This window comes from Littorina saxatilis, linkage group LG2 (genome assembly GCF_037325665.1).
Source record: "Littorina saxatilis isolate snail1 linkage group LG2, US_GU_Lsax_2.0, whole genome shotgun sequence".
Classification (NCBI taxonomy): domain Eukaryota; kingdom Metazoa; phylum Mollusca; class Gastropoda; order Littorinimorpha; family Littorinidae; genus Littorina; species Littorina saxatilis.
In genome coordinates this window covers 58,097,542-58,116,872 of record NC_090246.1, presented here as the reverse complement: position 1 = coordinate 58,116,872, position 19,331 = coordinate 58,097,542, and the positions used below count along the sequence as shown (strand labels likewise).

General features: G+C 43.8%; 2 protein-coding genes across 2 annotated transcripts in view; one reads left to right on the top strand and one right to left on the bottom strand.

Moving 5' to 3' along the window:
* The window catches only part of LOC138959361 (uncharacterized), an 11,116-nt gene extending 7,866 nt beyond the window's left edge, over window positions 1-3,250 (top strand). The window contains exon 4 of the mRNA XM_070330792.1: window positions 1-3,250. This exon is cut by the window's left edge and continues 204 nt beyond it. The gene's annotated coding sequence lies outside the window, so the exon portion shown is untranslated.
* Window positions 3,251-4,344: 1,094 nt separating this feature from the next.
* LOC138959833 (galanin receptor 2a-like) lies at window positions 4,345-16,898 on the bottom strand. The gene is made up of 4 exons (XM_070331467.1): window positions 16,877-16,898; window positions 11,269-11,382; window positions 7,621-7,828; window positions 4,345-5,434 (listed from the first exon to the last, which is right to left on the bottom strand). The coding sequence occupies exons 1-4, from the start codon at window positions 16,896-16,898 to the stop codon at window positions 4,345-4,347; spliced, it is 1,434 nt and encodes a 477-aa protein (XP_070187568.1).
* Window positions 16,899-19,331: the final 2,433 nt, after the last annotated feature.

The window sequence follows — 19,331 nt, the reverse complement described above, 5'->3', positions numbered from 1 at the left end:
TGCTGCTTGTGTTGCAAGGGCAAGTCCCGGTGTAACACGAGAAAATTACTCCCACGAGATTTTTACTCCGGAGTAAACATTTCGTACGAAAAAGTTACTCCCTTTACGAAAAAAGCACTCCCCCATTTCACGAGAAAATTACTCCCCAAGACAGGTGAGTTCCGAGTAAACATTTCGTACAATAATGTTACTCCCCTGACGAATAAATAACGAATAAATTACTTCACCCAAACACAAGCAATTTAACTTCCCATGCCAGGTGTACGAAATTTTTACTCCCTTGTCCCCTGTTAGTCTTGGTGGTGGAAGGGGTGGAAGGAGGGTAGCGCGACATTCGTGTGCGCGAGATCACTTATTGGCATTATCCCTTCGCCCGCATCCCATTTTTGCGTACGAGATTTTTACTGGAAGTAAAAACAAGTCGCGTAAGGCGAAAATACAATATTTAGTCAAGTAGCTGTCGAACTCACAGAATGAAACTGAACGCAATGCAACGCAGCAAGACCGTATACTCGTGGTCCACCGCTCACAGCATTGGCAGTGAAATTGACAAGAAGAGCGGGGTAGTGGTTACGCTATGCTGCATAGCACGCTTTTCTGTACCTCTGTTCGTTTTAACTTTCTGAGCGTGTTTTTAATCCAAACATATCATATCTATATATTTTTGGAATCAGGAACCGACAAGGAATAAGATGAAAGTGTTTTTAAATTGATTTGGACAATTTAATTTTGATAATAATTTTTATATATTTAATTTTCAGAGCTTGTTTTTAATCCAAATATAACATATTTATATGTTTTTGGAATCAGAAAATGATGGAGAATAAGATAAACGTAAATTTGGATCGTTTTATAAATTTTTAATTTTTTTTACAATTTTCAGATTTTTAATGACCAAAGTCATTAATTAATTTTTAAGCCACCAAGCTGAAATGCAATACCGAACCCCGGGCTTCGTCGAAGAGTACTTGACCAAAATTTCAACCAATTTGGTTGAAAAATGAGGGCGTGACAGTGCCGCCTCAACTTTCACGAAAAGCCGGATATGACGTCATCAAAGACATTTATCAAAAAAATGAAAAAAACGTTCGGGGATTTCATACCCAGGAACTCTCATGTCAAATTTCATAAAGATCGGTCCAGTAGTTTAGTCTGAATCGCTCTACACACACACACAGACACACAGACAGACACACGCACATACACCACGACCCTCGTTTCGATTCCCCCTCGATGTTAAAATATTTAGTCAAAACTTGACTAAATATAAAAATGGGGAGTAAAAATTTCGTGGAGGGAGTAATTTTTTCGTGCCTTGGGGAGTTCTTTTCTCGTACGAAAGGTGTACTCGGAGTAAGAATTTCGTACGAAATATTTACTCCGGAGTAAATTTTTCGTGGAGTAAAAATTTCGTGTTACACCGGCTGAGTGGTAGGTAGAGGGAGGGTATGGTAGCATAAGTTACCTGAAAGAAGTCCAGCCTCTCACCCCACAACCCCTCCTTTCAGTTCTCTTGTTGCAACGTAGAAGTCGGGTGTTCAGGGACAAAATGACTGGGGCGGAATCCGCTGCCTCATATACGCGTCGAGTCTAAAGACCCTCCATGTGCCATCATCTTCTGGAATACCCCACTGAGACAGAACCATCCGAAGAGACAGATCAGTAACACATTCGTGGACAGGACGGGGATTGTGGGAACTGCTAGTGAGATCTTGAAAGCAGATCAAAACTTTATGATGATCAAAAATGCAGCTGGACTCAGAACTCAGCTGGTATATCTTTGGAGTGTCGTGCAGAACGCCGGGCTCTGGATGCTGTGAAACGGGGGCTGATGCGAAGTTGAACCTTATTGGTGTTCGGTTCTGCGGGTTTATCGCTGAGTGGAACTGTTTGGTGGCCAGTTCCCGCAGGGGTGATCAGCCAAGAGTTTTTGGATAGGATCCGTCTTCAAGGATGGTTTCACTGAAGAATTATGAATGAGGATTTGTTTGACCGCAGGACACAGGGACTGGGTAGGGAATACAAAGGAAGTATAATTATGTACGTACACATTTTGCTACCATGCCCCGCGGTGTTCGTATCACCTTTCTCCGTCTGCATTTCAGCGAAACATAGCAATATGTAGCTAGGAAGAGACAAGAAGCTGGTTGGTTGTGCCCAAAGAAGGTGCATTCCATGAAGACTGTACCGTGTTGGCGCCGTTGGAAAAAAAAATCCTAAAATTTTGTCCACATACTTAAAAGATCTGCAGAATGAACTGAATAAGGAGGAAATAGTCGATGGGAGAGAAGTATTTGTGAGGGCTAATTGTGTTTGTGAGGGCAAAGCATCATAGTGTTGCACGAGCCTGTTTTAAATGCTCTAGATTTCCGGTGAATTGTGTGTTTTTCTTTTTGACACGGTGTCTCTCACAATCGACGTCGGTTTGGAAGAGGGAGAGTGAACTACAGAGAGAGAGAGAGAGAGAGAGAGAGAGAGAGAGAGAGAGAGAGAGAGAGAGAGAGAGAGAGAGAGAGAGAGAGAGAGAGAGAGAGAGAGAGAGAGAGAGAGAGAGAGAGAGAGAGCACAAAAAGGATTGTATATAGTGTTGGCCGAAAGGTTCAAAAGTAATTTACATGCTGTATGAATCGATTCTTCATGTGTCAACGTTTCCCCCTCACTTCGAGTCCAGTCCCCCCCCCCCCCCCCCCCTCCTTCCTTCTACCTCCCCGCCTTATGTGCCTCTAGAATTTTTGACCGCTTCATGAATTTTGACCCACAACTGTGTTCGTGTTTTGCATTTGGGAGAATTCTGTCTTGACGTACAAAAAAAAAGAGAGAGAGAGAGAGAGAGAGAGAGAGAGAGAGAGAGAGAGAGAGAGAGAGAGAGAGAGAGAGAGAGAGAGAGAGAATGACAATGACAATTCTTTATTTTACGAGGGTAACATTGGTATACTTTTTTGTATCTGGCCCTCGCCCTAAAGAGGGACTAAATCTACTATAATAACTAGAGAGAGAGAGAGAGAGAGAGAGAGAGAGAGAGAGAGAGAGAGAGAGAGAGAGAGAGAGAGAGAGAGAGAGAGAGAGAGAGAGAGAGAGAGAGAGAGAGAGCTTGCTGTGCATGAAATCAGTCAATCTGCAATTGCTCAAGTTTTGCAAATAGTCAGGAGGCCATTTTTAAACAGTCTGTTTGCATGCTAAAGATGTATTTTTGTTTTTATGTCCTTTCTCTCCCTTTTGTCGTTGTGAATAAACATCAAAGAAAATCAAATGCGGTTGTCAGAGAGAGAGAGAGAGACAGTGTGTGTGTGTGTGTGTGTGTGTGTGTGTGTGTGTGTGATCGAGCAAGAGAGAGAGAGAGAGAGAGACTGTGTGTTTGTGTTAGTGTGTGTGCGCGCGTGCATGCGTGCGTACGTGACACGGTAAAATGCAGGCATTCACATAACCACCACTGCTTTCATGATCACTTAAACTTAACGATTCTAATCGCAACATTCCATCGTTATCCCACCGTCAAAAGAAAAAGCTAAAGCCGTAAAATAACACTTGAATACGGGTAGTGTTCTTGCATTGCAATCTTCTCATTTGACGCGCCGAACAAGACTGCACTCTGCTATCACCTTTAAGTGCACTTCTCACGAAGTTGAGATAATCTGTTAAATAAAAAGTGCATATCAGTTCCCACCTGCCATCACCTCGAAAGATTCTTTCAATGGCACCAGGCTTGAAGATAGAGTTACTAGAAAAGGCAATGATTGCGCACAGAAAACTGTGACTGGGATTTTTCGGCCATGAACATCACTCAACTGTCCTTACTTCTATATAAAAGAAAAGCGCTCTTACTTTCGAAAAAGATGCTTCAGAAAAGGTCGCAGACATTTGTTTCTGGCCTTGTTCGGTTTGTTGTGACCGAGATCAAAATAACACACACACACACACACACAACGGCACACACGACCCAAACGCTGCAAGTGCGAACACCGAAGTAAAATAATATCATTAGTCTTTTCGTGTGTTTGTTCGGGGCACAGTATAGAAGATGTGCAACTGATTCGGTATTATACGTATCGTAATGTTCCGTGTGCTCTTAGCAGTACGTGATGATTGCTTGCAGAAAACGTCGGATGGAATAAGGGCAATACCACTTTTGCTAATTTCACATTTGGCCAGTGTGTGTGTGAGTGTGTGTGTGTGTGTGTGTGTGTGTGTGTGGAGAGAGGGGTTGGAGTGAATATATATGTGTGGAGGGGGTGGGGTGGGTATTGATGAGGCAATGCCTGCGTAGACGCTCACAGAAGATGATTGTTTTCCTCAGTCTACCGTCGTCCTCGAATCTGACACTTCAGTACAGTTTGTCGACCACATCTATTCCTCCTTAACTGCAGCATTCTTCCGACCACAGAAGAACAGCTTGCGAAAAGCGGCAGACAACTTCTTGCTGGTGGTGATGTACAGCACGAAATTCACCGAGGAGTTGACGAGACTCAGAAGAAACACCACAGAGGCAACAACAGCGGAGATGTTCTCGTAGCGACCCACGTCAGCAAAGCCCTCGTTCCCAAAGATGAGACGAGCGATCTGTGAAACAATGCCAGGGATGGTGCAGACGATGAAAAGGATGCAGATACTGAGGAGCATTTTGGTGATCTTGCGTTGCTCCTCCTCTCTTTTGGCGTCCGTCGATCCCGTCATCTCGTTCCTGATGCTCTGATTTTTCTTCAGCACGCGCAGGATTGAGCACGTGCAGAACAAAACGAAGCAAACTGGCAAGAACCGGAACACCAAGGCCAAAAATACGTCGGTGTAAAGAACCAAAGTTTCGAAGTTTTCGTACGCGTACTGGCTGAAGGAGAGTTTCAGGACGGTCGCGTTTAGAGCGACGTTAAACGTTCCATCTACCTCGTAAATATTCAGCAAGCAGCCGCCCAAGGCGAACCCCGCCAGATATGTCACCACCATAGACACCATAACTCGTTTTCTAGTGATGAGCGTGTTCGCCTTGAACGGGAACTGGATTACAATGTACCTCTCCAAAGCCATCAGACAAATAAACAGCGCCGAAATCCGACAGATGATGTAGGCAGAAAAGTATAGGTAATAACGAGTCAGCACTTCCATTCTGAGGACAAACACAGGGTCGAAACGACGAAGCAGACACTCCATTTCAAAAGCGAAGCTGGTGACGATGTATAACAGGTCAGTGACGGTTACGCCCACGAGAAGAAGGTTGGCCGTTTTCCGCGTCCCCTGATGAACCAGCACAACCAGACTTAAGACATTGCCCACCAGCCCAACGAGGAAGACTAGCGGAAGGAATCCACAGGAAATGATCTCTTCGATTTGCCTTCTTGTTTCGAGAGAGATGAGCCCCGGCAGTTCAAGCAAGCTGTCTTCTGGTTTGAAGCTGAAGATGGTCGTGTTAGTTTGGTCGGACATCTTCTTGGGTTGAGTGTATCTGCAAGACGAATTGGAGACCATTTTATGTCTTGGCTGAATCTGAAGAAAAACACGAAGAATGAAGAAGATGAGGAGGAGGAGGAAGAGGAAGAAGAAAAGTAGACGACAAGTCATATTCAGAATATTCTGAAATGTCATTAATAAAATTTCTTTTATCTAACTTTTCAATTTTGTTCACATTTTGTCAATCATTTGCTAAAGTCCTACACATTAATACATAACAAAAGGGGGAAGAAATGTCAAAAGAGAAATTTAAACAAGAGGCGAAGCCTTCAAGGCTCCCGTAAGAAATCAACAAACAGTAACACAAACTCACACACACACACACACACACACACACACACACACACACACACACACACACACACACACACACACACACACACAGAGTTAAAACTAACGCTTAATAATTAATTAAATTAATAAGTTTGTAAGCAAACAGTACAATCAAAGAGAGGATCGAGTCTGGAATGAAACGCGATACAGATCTAGCATTCAAAAACTGTCTTTCAAGTTCAAGGAAGTTGTTGCAAGGTACAGTATAAGACTTACCAAATTATACAGACAAAACCATGACAGTGCATGTTTTGAATCTGAGGCAAAATCGTGATCATTTTGACTTTGAGAACAGATTCATTCCGTTTCCTTATAATTTTATCTGCATGTTCAAGTAAATGGTGGACAGTTTTATACGGGCAGAGTAAACTTGAGACTCTAGGTCTACTGCAAGTCTTAAAATTCACATAAATCGAACCAAGAACAAAGACATCCAAACATTACAGGCACTTTAGATCAACTCATTTCACTAGAGGTGACTGCCTAGCACTGTGTTTGACATCTGTGTCTGCTGAAATAAAAAGAAATTAAAACAAAACGGATTAACAGTAGGTGACACGTTATCAGAGTGGGAGACACTAGATCTATCTCTGAACTTACCGGGATACGACTGCCAGATCGACACTGCGCTTTCGACAGCTCTTTCTCGCGTAGACATTGGAAAAACGCTGTGCAGATCAAATTGTAGGAAATCTCCCTTCGGTATCTTCTTTATTTACTTTTCTGGAGCTTAGAAACCGAACAACGTGAAATCGTCTTCCCCGAATCGGCGAATGCAGAGGTGAACTGGCGAAGTGAATCTATGTATACCACAATCCTTCGCGCGACCCCTGACCTGGTCTTGACACCTGACCTGGTCTACATACCACACACGTCACAAACCAGTCAACTGCTGGTACCCCTTCAAAACCCCCCACCACCCGTTTTCTTTGGATACACGCTTAACTACACATATGCCGACACAATGTTGATCATTGCTTCAATATTTTGAAGCTGTTGCTTGGATAATAACCAGGTAAAATTAGTATTTCTGTGTTTAGTCAAATGTTAAAGTTGCTATCACATACACACACACACACACACACACACACACACACATACACACGCACAGACAGACAAAGTTTGCACTTACGTGAGCCAACAATCGACTCATGAAAAAAATAGTTTTGGCAAACCTAGATTGATTGAGTAGGTCTGGGGGGCCTAGCATCTTCTGTGGAACTGATGCAAAATGACGTAACCCAGACCATGTGCGTCACGGGAACGAATGACATCCAATTCTTACGTCACACTTCAAGACGGACTATCGATGCTCCAGACAGCCTCCCGACTACGACGGTAAGGCAATTTTCTTTCAGTACTTTTTTTACTGGCAAAAGAAGAATTTGGGTACACGCTTTTGGTTTGTTGAAACACGCTTAGTTCAGTGTTCAAGTGTTTTACGAGCCGTCTTGCATGTGGCGTTTCTCGTCAGTACTTCTCGACCTTTGTAACAAAGTTTGTTAGTTTGTACTTCACCGTTCACGTTGTCTATATTTACATGACGTTTAGTGGTTTACAAAGAAGCATTCCTTCGATCACATGGGTGGATTAATATGCCCCTGGGAATGGAATCAACAGTTAATCCGATAGAATGTCCATATCTTTAGTCCTCCACAAAGATAACAAGAATACGCAGCCGTTCTCTGTGGAAGACTATGTTCTCTTCTTTGACACGATACAGGCCTTCAACAGAACAACAATTAGACGATAAGTACACGTATGAGCAAAATGTACACATTTGGGTTCGTATTACTGCATTATCATAAAACAAAATAACTTGCTTTGTCAGTTTGTGCCTCTGGTTACCTTGTGGCAGAAACTGTGTTTTGATGCAAATAACCTTGCACACTCAACGTTTTGCAGATCGACGTTGAAGTTGGGAGATGGCTGGCTGTGTCCTGTGATCGTCTGCCGTCGTAGTGGGCCAGGAGTCGACAGGCTTTCGGCGGATATTCCCACATCCTCCTTGCTGCTTCCCGACTCAACTGCTGTACTGACGGTCTACGGGAGTCCACTGTTGAGGTTGAGAGCTGCTTGCGAAGCTTGAGAGCTTGGCCACTGCATTTGTTCGCGGAACTTGAGAGGTTCGACGCTACATTTTCCCGACGAGCTTAAGACACTACTTTTGTGAGTCTACGGACTTCAAATTTTGTGTCCCAGACCAAAGCTATTGTGACTACTAGACTTGAGCTTACCGCTGGTCAACGTGTATTCGCGGACACTGTGAGTGTCCCTCACACTTCCAGACCGCTCCGATCCCTGCTGTTTTGCATACCTACAATATAAGTGCTATTTGACCACTAACACGTCTTGGTTACTTGACACGAACGTTTTGCGACCAGGTCTGAAGTCGGACTGGTGACTGCATCATGCCACGATTCAAGAAGACTGTACCTGACAATAACACTTTGGACAACAGGGATGGGGTTGCCAAACATAACAAGGAACTCCTGTCTCTACTCCTTGCTCACGGCTATGGGGAGAAGGCTTTGCATTCGACTGTATCAAAGCCGGTCAAGGTGCTCCACGAAACATTTGGTCAGTTTGGGTCAGCTCATGTAAGTCCTGAGTTGCTCGGATTAGAAAGTGTTGGCTGCAAACGAACGACACGTTTCAAAGACTCATTCACCATGAGCAGATCGTTGAAACTCGCTTCTACAGCTGTTCGTGAAGAGGACCAAGAAGCGTCGCATGTGCACAAGAAGAAACTGGACGGAATTTTGAGTAGAGACGAACAGATCCGCAACGTTGCCTTAGAAAATCTTGGAATTACAGCAGCAAAGAGAGCGGAAGAGTCTGTTCTAAGTTTGGAAGAGGGTCATGGAAAAGACTACTTTCGGGCTGTGATTGAAAAGCAGACAGACAAAAAAAGCCCAAAAGACAGTGCTTGCGTCAACGAGCCCAGTCAAGACAGTCCCTCAGGGACAAAAACAATTCACTCTCAGCAGCTAGACCAGAGAATGTTAAGTACAAGTGACAGCTCAGAAATTCTGAAACCCATCGCACCAAACCTTTCAACATTAAACGACAATGACACTGTGTTCAACAGGCTATTTATCAGTTTTCAGGAACTTGGCATAATCGACTACACTAGTCTTGCGCGTAAGCTTCCTTCATCAAGCTGTATGTCCCTGTCATCACCCGCAAAGGGAGAACCAAATCAATTACAATTAATCAAAGACAAACGAAAAATAGCACGAAAGGCTCCCTTTTACAGGAAAGAAATGCCGATGAGAGTCCTAAGTCCTAAGTGTCAACCGGACCTTACCGTTCCGTTTTCCCTGGAGGTTTGGAGCCATCAACAGCTACTTGTTGACCATCAGCCAACGGAAAACGAGTGTACTCATTTAGTGGCCAAGCATCTTCAGATGGCATCGAGCATTGAGTACATCTTCCAAAAACCTGTGGCTTCAGATCCCGTTCCCGCAACACTTTCCTCTAGCCCGGAACCCTGCACGATTGGAAAAAAAAGTAAGATACCCAAGATGATTGGCTCAGAACTAAAATCTATGGATCAAAACACGAAGCTCAATGACTGCATTCAAGAAACAAGTTCCACAGATTCTGTCGGCTGCTGTGGTGCTTCGGCCACTACAAAGTCAAGCTCGAATAAGGCTAGTATTGCAGTCACTTCGAAGCACAGAAAGGACACGACAGATGAAAATGACACGCACAAAACCGCCGATGGTATTTACAGTTCATATACTGAAGGCTGTGCATCAGACTTATCTTCACATCGAGCACCTGAAGACGATGATGGGACTCTTTGCAATTCATTTAATCGAGACCGAGAGCTTTCAGACCCATCAGACACAGTGACACAGTGTAAGATACCACCTAAAATCGCCCCGAAGCCAAAATCCCCGCTTGAAAAATTACACGTTGGAGGAGCAAAGGTGAAGGATTGTCTACCTCACAGAGAACAAAAGCGCCAAGATGAAAGTACAAGCCGTCAAGGTTGCCTAGAAACATTGTTGGACAATGAAATGGATTTCATGGAACAGAAACGGACGATCCGATGTAAAGAAACACCGAGTCCAAACATCAAGAAACTCATAAACAACATAGAGAGATCGCAGAATAATGTTAACCGCAATGAGAAACGCACAAATGATGAATCTGACAAATCAAAAGGAGCATGTGGTCCTGGAGAAGAGAACAGCCATAGCTTCAAGCTATTTCCTAAAACTGAACAAGACGTAACATGCAGCACGGAACAAGAAGGAAATACATCAACACTTGTGAAACAGATGACTAAAACATTGGATGCCCTTTTCAAAGCTTCAGCGTTTTCTGAAGGCCGCAAAGGCACAATCGGAAGGTATCGGGTATCACCAGACAACAGTACAACAGAAACTGGGAATAGAGGTTCTGCTGATCCCAAGGTGAGCGACTGTCCAAGCAAAACTTCACGGCCTCGTCTACCATTTCTTGATGAAATCAGAAAATGCACTGCCAAACGGGGCTCTCCTGAAAATGAACAGGAAACGTTGACGCTTTTGGAAAATATACAGGGCAATCAAGGTACATCAGGCGGGGATTTGATGGCTGGTTCACACGAGCGAACACCAAATAAGATTGCTCTTACAGCCGAGACCTGTAAGCGACCTATCTTGCCATTCCTTGAAGATATAAAATCTTTTGGCAATACCAGACTGAAAAAGACAACAGAGAACGTCTCTCACCCCAGAGTTTCGTTGTCTTCGTCCGATGTAATATTCACTTTGCCAGGAACTGCTCCCAAGAGGAGACCAAATGACGAAAAGGAGGGAGGGAAAGGCTATTTACCTTTTATGGAAGAGCTTCAAACTAGACTTAGCCGTAGCCATGATAAGCTATCAACAAACACAAAATCCATTGAACAGAAAACGGTTTACAGTTCAAAAAGCGAAACAACCGAACGAACATCAAAACTTACCCCTGAGAACATCTCACATACTTCAGGAAATAAACGGTTTAAAGAAAAAGCTCAACAACAAGAGAATAAACAAGAAAACGAGGTGAGTGCTAACATTGAATCAATTGCCATTTTGAGTACTAATAAAGATGATACCAAAATACATGTGTCATCACCTCAACCTTCCAAAAATAAAAAATCCACCCTCAGATCAAACGCGAGTATGGAAGATACATTTTTAGAAAATGCTGTTTCATGCCAGCCATTACCAGACATTTCCGAAAATGAAAATGGACTCAATCAAGATATATTTGAAAAAGTCTCCTCGAGTATTCAACAGGTACAGCATGAGGTAGATGTCAAACCATTGTCACATGATTCAGTACACGTGAAGAATGACTTTGTCACGGAAGTAAAAGATGATGAAAGTGGCGAGTCACAAGCAGCCAGCAAGAGAGGAAAAGAGTTGAACACAGCAGCAGCAGCAGCAGCAGCAGAAGTTACGGATTTCCCACACGAAGCAACTGCAGACGCGTTAGAATCACTCACATGTTTACCTTTACCGTTGCGAGACACAACTCTGCACGCAAGATTTCTTCCCACGCAGTTACACAGCTCCTCGTCCAGTGCTGGCTCAGATTTCAGCAATATCCTCAGCGTCAGTTCAGATGCTGACATTGAAACATTGAGTGCAGATTTATCAGCCACTGAATTCATGCCACCATTACCAACGTGGGCTTCTTTTCTACACAAGTCACCCTTTCTCCAGGAGTGGATGCCAGTTTCGAACAGTCCAAGTGAGAAGATGGACTTTAAAATATTTTCTTTTATGTCATCAATACATCTTGCTGACAGCTTCAGCTCCACCACCTGTCCTCTAGAAGTGATCGTGTCAAACAATGCAGCCAGTGGTGAAGTTGGAAAAACGTTTGGAATTACGGAGATATCGCACGATACATCTGTTAAGCAGACTGAGTATCCGGGTGGCGAGATGGAGCGCCCTGCCTATCTTTCACAGACTGCGATGCCTTGTCATAGGCTGCAAACAGAACGGTTCGAAAGTCTGTCGGAAGGTAGTGTCTGTTTGAACGACAAAGGGTTAGTTACGGATTCTCTGGATGACGCAGTAGCATCTAAAGTCAGCTCAATTTACAGTTTCCCGACAGACGAAACAGGCACTGAAGAAGTCGTGCCATTGATCAGTTTAACAGAGCCTGAATCCGTAAATGAAAAGGGCGCTACACAGAATACTAGAAAGGAACACACAGAAACCGATGCTCCAAAGCTTCTAAATGACGAAGATAAGCATGTCAAGCATGAAACGCCCAGGAATTCAACACTTTCTGCGGATGTAGGCCGTCAAGGAGAAACTGCTGTTGTTTTGCAACGTGGCTCTGTTGATCAGTTTTCTATGGAACATAATTTTTCAGACACACACGCGACACAGACTGACTCAAGTCACGAAGAACGGCCACTTCTTAGGGCTGTGTCAGACACAGAGACCTTCTCTCACTTTGATGGAGACTGTCTTCGTTTGGAAAATGCAATATCTGGAGAGTTAGAAGCAAATACAACGAGGAATAGTCAAAACTGTGACACTGACTCCTTCCCTTCATGTTTGATCATAGATAGTCTTGGTGCTGGCAGCAGAAAGAATGTAGACTTCTGCCAGTCCCAAAGTAATGCATCCAAATCACTATCAAGCATTTCTAGCAAAGTGTCGTTGAGGACCGCTTTCAATGAAACCCCACAAACAACACCGTCTGGCTCTTCCTCCGATTCTAATTTGCCAAAATTACCACCAGAGAGAGCGAAAGTGACAGCAACTAAACCTTTTGAAAAAATGACAGCAGGCTCCAGTCAAATCATCAACACAAAGCATAGTGATCGTCCATTAACATGCATCAGTGAAGAATCCACAACTGAGAGTGCAGATTCCCAGGACCCATCCGAAGAATCAAAGAAAACAGATGCCACAGAACAATCATCATGTCTCCCAGTATCCGAAAACGAAGTACAGGAAGCAGGGAACTCAAAGGGAAGTAATCAAGCTAGCTCAGAGTTGTGGAGCGTTTCAGGTGTGTTGAATGATTTAACAACAAAGTTTATCAAGACATTGCCAAAAGACATAGATTCCTGCCGACGTTTTAGTATTCCAATTACAAAAACACAACCACCTCAAAATAACAACATTTGTCCTAAAACTCTGACTAAGCAGAATCTAAAACAGAAAGATGAACAGGTGCAAAAGTGGCTATCTTCTCTTGATGCAAATGTTCCCCCAAAAGAACAGACCAAAGGAGAAACTAAACCATACGTTTCGGAAGAGTTACAAACACATTTGCACCAGACTGAAAATGTGACAGAAAAAGTACAAAAAATTTCTAGAAGTCGTGACATAATAGACACGGACAGTAGTAACTGCACGTTGGATACACAAGTCAGTAATCAAGCCCAAAACACAGCCAATGGAAAGTTTGAAAGTCGTGGAATTGTAAAAACAATCCCAGAAAGAACCACATGTAATGCAAAGAAGCATTCTCAGACTTTGATCGAAAAAGTCATTGTCCCTACAGAAAGTGACAGAACAAAATTGCTTGTCGCTGGAACAGACGAAACGAAACATGTTACCATGGGAAAAGAGGATGCCGTCGTCGGCTCTAGCTTGTCAGGCAGGGTGACTTCTAAGGACAAGAAGCCAAACACTTCCGCCAGTAACGGAAACCTCCATCGCGTTGATGATTCTTTCTCTCAATCAGAATTAACCTCTTGCATTAATCTATCAAGTGTATCTTCAGTTAAAAGAGGAGATTCGTCGACTGCGTCCGACTCGTTTGTCTCAGCAATAAGCACAGACAATCCTCCCGTAGTTGACGAGCTGCAGCCTGTATCCAGGGTTCTCAAAGACCATCACGGCAGAAGCTTTCAGAGGAAGGTTTCAATCATAAAAGATGCCCAAGGAGGAGCGGACCGACAGCAAGCAAGAGAAAGAGCATTATCGGGAAAGACTACAAGTCAGGGTGACAAAGAACCTGAGTCTGTTAATAATACAGGCAGTGTAAAAGTGGAGCCTTTGGACTGTCCCATCCTCTCTGAAGATTTGATGCGAAGACTCTTGCAAAGTTATAAGGTCATTGGTACCTTCATCAGTATGATTTTAAAACATCAAAACTTAAAGGTGCGAGGTCAGTCAACATCTCCGACAGAAAGCGGGGCATCAAGCCTTGATTCAAAGACATCAGAGAAGTTATTGGGAAAAGTTTCTCAACCATCAAGTCCACCCGAACCGACGTATAGCACCGCTGCGGTGAAACAGAAAGAGAGTGACAGGCCTCTGAGAACAGATCGATTACCAGTTGCTTTTCACAAGTCCTCAAAACTAATTCCTGCAGTAAAGAGTATCACAACAAAGGAACTTCCACCACCTACTTATCTTGAAACAGTTTCAAAATCAGGAGTTCAGCCGACACTTTCAGGAATGAGCAGGTTGCATAGGCCCTCTTACAACAAATCCTGGAGTGCATCGATTCCAAGAATTCGGTCTAAAGAAATAAAATTGTTAGATGAGTCATCTGGTGAATATCCGAGCTTGAGTATATCTGGTTCAGACACTGCACTTGACAGGCTGCGGCAAACTGGCAGAGGTACTGAACCACGTGAAGTTGTATCCTGTCAAGAATTCTGTACACCCAAAGGATCGTTCACCCGTGTATCTTCTGGGAATGTCCAAAGGAATGTCTCAGGTAAGCCATTTGAGGCATACCCGGACTCTAACTCGCGTTACCACGATGAGAGTCACATCTCAACATTTAGACCAGTCTTTTCACTAACTCCCCAAGACCAAAAAAACAGTACTGCTCATTTGGATATATCGTCTGATAAGAGAAAGGCATCCCATGTAGTTAGCGAACCACCTTCAAAACACTTTGGTTTGGTTCTTTCTCCACCCTCAATCGAACAGACGCTGGCGTCAAAGAGACGTACTAGTACACGAAGTTCCCCGTCAAGTGCTTCAGACGCAGAGGTAGCGCGTATTATGGGCACACGACGACGTCCTCAGTCTGCGGAGCGGCAATGTATTATGCTGCCACAACATTATACGCCACGACTGTTACATAACGGTACGCCACCACGGCGTTATAGGCCAGAAGAGGTGCAGAACGCTACGCCCTCATCGGCTCACCGCCTGCCAGCTCATAAAAAGCCTTCAACACCGTATCCATCTCCAAAAAGGAATAAGCCAGTCGATACGCCCTTATTTATGTCCGAAAGACATACCGCTGAAACACAGCCGCGCAATATATCTCCTAAAATAATGATAAGCAGGCCAGATAAAAGTCACAACGTCGGGGAGGTATACAGAGGTCCTCGCAAATATTTCAAAGAAAGCGAAACAGAGAATCATCGCCAAACGGACCATGTACATAATGCCGGGCAAGGAACACTTTCAGTCGTGTCAGTATCTGAAAAAGGCCTAAGAACAAGGGAATTTCCACTGCCTGTGAGCCCAGTATTGGACTTGAGTACACAATTTCGTCAAAGGATGTCCCCCAAAAATGCGTCCTTTTTTCAAATCGGGAGAAAACCCTCATCAACCCCGTATCCCAACGACTACCAGGATTCACGCTCAGAATCGCGAGATAGGAGCAACTGTCAAAGTCCGACTGAAGATTCTCAACGAAGTAAAGAGTATCAGAGAAAGCATAGCATGACATATAGAGAACCTGCACAGCAAACGTACGTATCACCGCTGCACGAAATTAAGAGAACGAAACTTGCAGGGGAAAAACACGACACGCTCCAGATGCCAAGGATCTTCAAAAAGGCTTCTTCTGTGAGGCTGAACCTTGCAGCAACCGAGGCAACGTACATCAAAGGAGATAAAGCAAGCAACATTACCTATCTCACAGAAAAGAAAACCCACAACATTTATGCAGGAAAAACGAATTTGTCACGTGGTGATCATTATCGGCCAGGAACGCCAAGCTTACCTAGAAAATACTCGCTACAGGAAGAATACACTGCTAGAGGTGCAGAACAGCAGCAGCCACCGTCACCGGTAAGAACAAATAAATCTAGTAGTAAAGCGCCGATTTTCAAACCTTCCTATGTCACCGAAAAGCAGCTTCAGGAAGGATTCACTGCTAGAGGTGCAGAACAGCAGCAGCCACCGTCACCGGTAAGAACAAATAAATGTAGTAGTAAAGCGCCGAGTTTCAAACCTTCCTATGTCATCGAAAAGCAGCTTCAGGAAGGATACACTGCTAGAGGTGCAGAACAGCAGCAGCCACCGTCACCGGTAAGAACAAATATATTTAGTAGTAAAGCGCCGAGTTTCAAACCTTCCTATGTCAACGAAAAGCAGCTTCAGGGAGGATTCACTGCTAGAGGCGCAGGACAACATCAGCCACCGTCACCAGTAAGAATACATAGATCTAGTAGTAAAGCGCCGAGTTTCAAACCTTCCTATGTCAACGAAAAGCATCTTCAGAAAGGATTCACTGCTAGAGGTGCACAACGTCAGCCACCGTCGCCGGTAAGAACAAATAAATCTAGTAGAAAAGCGCCGAGTTTCAAACCTTCCTATGTCAACGAAAAGCAGCTTCAAGAAGGATTCACTGCTAGAGGTGCAGAACAGCAGCAGCCACCGTCACCGGTAAGAACAAATAAATCTAGTAGTAAAGCGGCGAGTTTCAAACCTTTCGATGTCAACGAAAAGCAGCTTCAAAAAGGATTCACTGCCAGAGGTGCAGGACAACATCAGCCACGGTCACCAGTAAGAACACATAGATCTAGTAGTAAAGCGCCGAGTTTCAAACCTTCCTTTGTCAACGAAAAGCAGCTACAGGAAGAATACACTGCTAGAGGTGCAGGACAACATCAGCCACCGTCACCAGTAAGAACAAATAGATCTAGTAGTAAGGCGCCGAGTTTGAAACCTTCCTATGTCAACGAAAAGCAGCTTGGCAATAAACGTTCCTATATGGAAGGTCCACTCAATAAGACACCTTTAAGTACTAACGTTAATCTGGCCAACCATCGTGATCCACAAATCACAGGGCTGTATAACAAAAAGCCTTCTAAACCTTCCTATGTCAACGAAAAGCAGGTTGGCTATAAACGTTCTCATACGCAAGGTCCACTCAATGCGACGCCTTTCAGTACCAACGTTGATCTGGTCAGCCATCGTGATCCACAAACCAGAGGTGTGTATAACAAAATCCCTTCCTTTACTCAGAGGAATAGTTCTCCCGTCAAGCCTTTTGTTACAAATATGCAGAAAGCTGATAGGAGGGATGAACTCTCGCAAGCAAAATCGCAAATAAAAGAAAATCTAGAACACCAGGAAAGTGTTGCACACAAGAAAGTGATGAGTAGACCGACAGAAAAGAGTGGACAAGAAGAACCTCAGGAGCAAGATGAAAAGGACATTATGCGAATCACCCACAGCGTAAAGGAAGATGAAGTTGTAGTTCTGGTTCACATCTTAAAGAGAATTTTCCGCTGTTTAAAGAAAAAGCTACTAAAGAGTAAGGACCAGGATATGCTTCAGTATGACTCCTCCAGTGACGATGTCCCCTGGGACTCGTTTGTAAATTATTCAAAAACAGGAACAAAGTCTTCATACTCACCAGGTGTGTACCAAGACGTAAGAATACTGTCTCCACAGGGGGCCGAAATCACCCAGAGAAGTATTCGTGAGCTAATTGACTGCGCACTTCATGCGGTTGACAAGATCAAAAATCACGTAGCTAACACACCAACTTTCTCATTATCACCAGTTTCTTCTGCCTCAAGTATAGACGTCCATGCGCTGCATGCCCTGCTATCACCAAACAGGTACGAGAGACAAAGGCAACTTTTGTATAGTGAAGAGTTCGAACCTGTTTCAATTTCTTCAGAAAGCAGTAATGGGTTTATTTCAGTTAGCCATGAACATTGTGATCAAAAAACAACCATAAAGAATGAATCGAACAATCTAAGCGAACTGACCCAATATGAAGAATCGTCGTCTGATAGAACTTCGATGAACAGTCAAGAAGATGATGTCTATGGTTTTGACACCCACCTAGGACGTACTGAAAGTCTTAGCACAAGTGGAACAACCGCAGAAATCTATACAATTCCTCCCGAGAAAGCAGATGTGAGAGAACACTCGGGAAAAGTAGAAATGATGTATAGGTTTCTACAAAGTTATGCGTCACCCTCCGAGAGTGTTGAATGTAAGGAAGAACTCTGTGCCAATTTTTTTGATCTCCCTTTTTTGAGGACCTCTACAGGTAGCGGCAGTGAGTTTAATGAAAATCACACCAATGATGACTGTCATTCAGGGATTTGGGCACCGTCTGCCGAAGACAATTTTCTCGACACAGGCAGCGTTGTGCAAAGTACAAGTTCTGAGGAAACAAAAGGTGAAGAAATCACAGAAAAGGATCCTTATTATGAGACTCTTGTTAGGTCCTATGAAGATTTTGCAGAGATCACTCAATTGATGCAATTATTCAACTTGGAGAGTCCATACCAATCCAGCACGGAAAACATTCCGGAAACCCTGTACTCAAATGAAGTGAGTAGTATTTCAAGTTCTCAAACGGGAGAAAGTGAATCAAGCAGCAAAGAAGACGACAAGGTTGTCGATCTGCATTTGTCTTACCAAATACCTTCATCTAATTTGCAACGGTTGTGTGAAACCGTGATGCTGAACTCGTCAGGATATGACAGTATGGCTGACAATCAGCAGACAGACGGGTGCACACCTGACGAGACGCTCTTCAAAATGCAGTTCCATGATTCCAGTAGCTCATATGTTCCAGATGCGATTGGTATTTCTTCTTACACGATCATGGAGCACCCAGTATTGAGTAAAATTGCAACCCTAGATGATGCTGACAACACAAGGAATGCCGGCGATTCCAATACACTGCTTTCACGTGCTGCTAGCCACACCAGTAAAGATGTTTTGCCCCAAAATAACAAACGCAACAGCCCACGGAAAACAGTAACACAGAGTATGAATACCACCCAAACATCAAGAAAACAGGCTCAGTTGGACCATTCCTTCCCTGGTGTAGCCAGGTCTACAGAGAGAGGAACAAAAGCAATTGTACCACGCAAAGAAAAAGTCATATATACCGTGGGCGCATTATCAACAGAGCAGCACAGACACAACACTACAAAGCACCTTACATCACCTTACAAGGACAAGATTGTACCAAACATTAATTCAAGTAATGCTTCCCCGAGCTCAAAGCGTTACAAGTGGAATCGCCAAACCTCTCCTCTGCGTCGCCTTCGACCATTACCAAAAGTCAATTGCACACGCCCGTCGGCCACACAGAAACCGCTGTTGAAAAAGGCTGGGGAAAGAGATGTTACTGCAAATGTGATGAACGCTAAAGGGTATGCCATAGAGAGGAGGGGTGACAAATCTGTCTGGCGCAGTCCTATAGTCATGCAAGAGAAAGATCTCTCAGCGCTAAGTATCCGCAACGTTCTAAAATCAAAAGGTACAGAAAATAACAAGAGAAATTCACTTAATACGCAAGTTAGAGAACAGCCAAAAACACAGGGCAATGATACACCGAGAGAGACCAAGAAGACCACTATGAAAACTGACGCC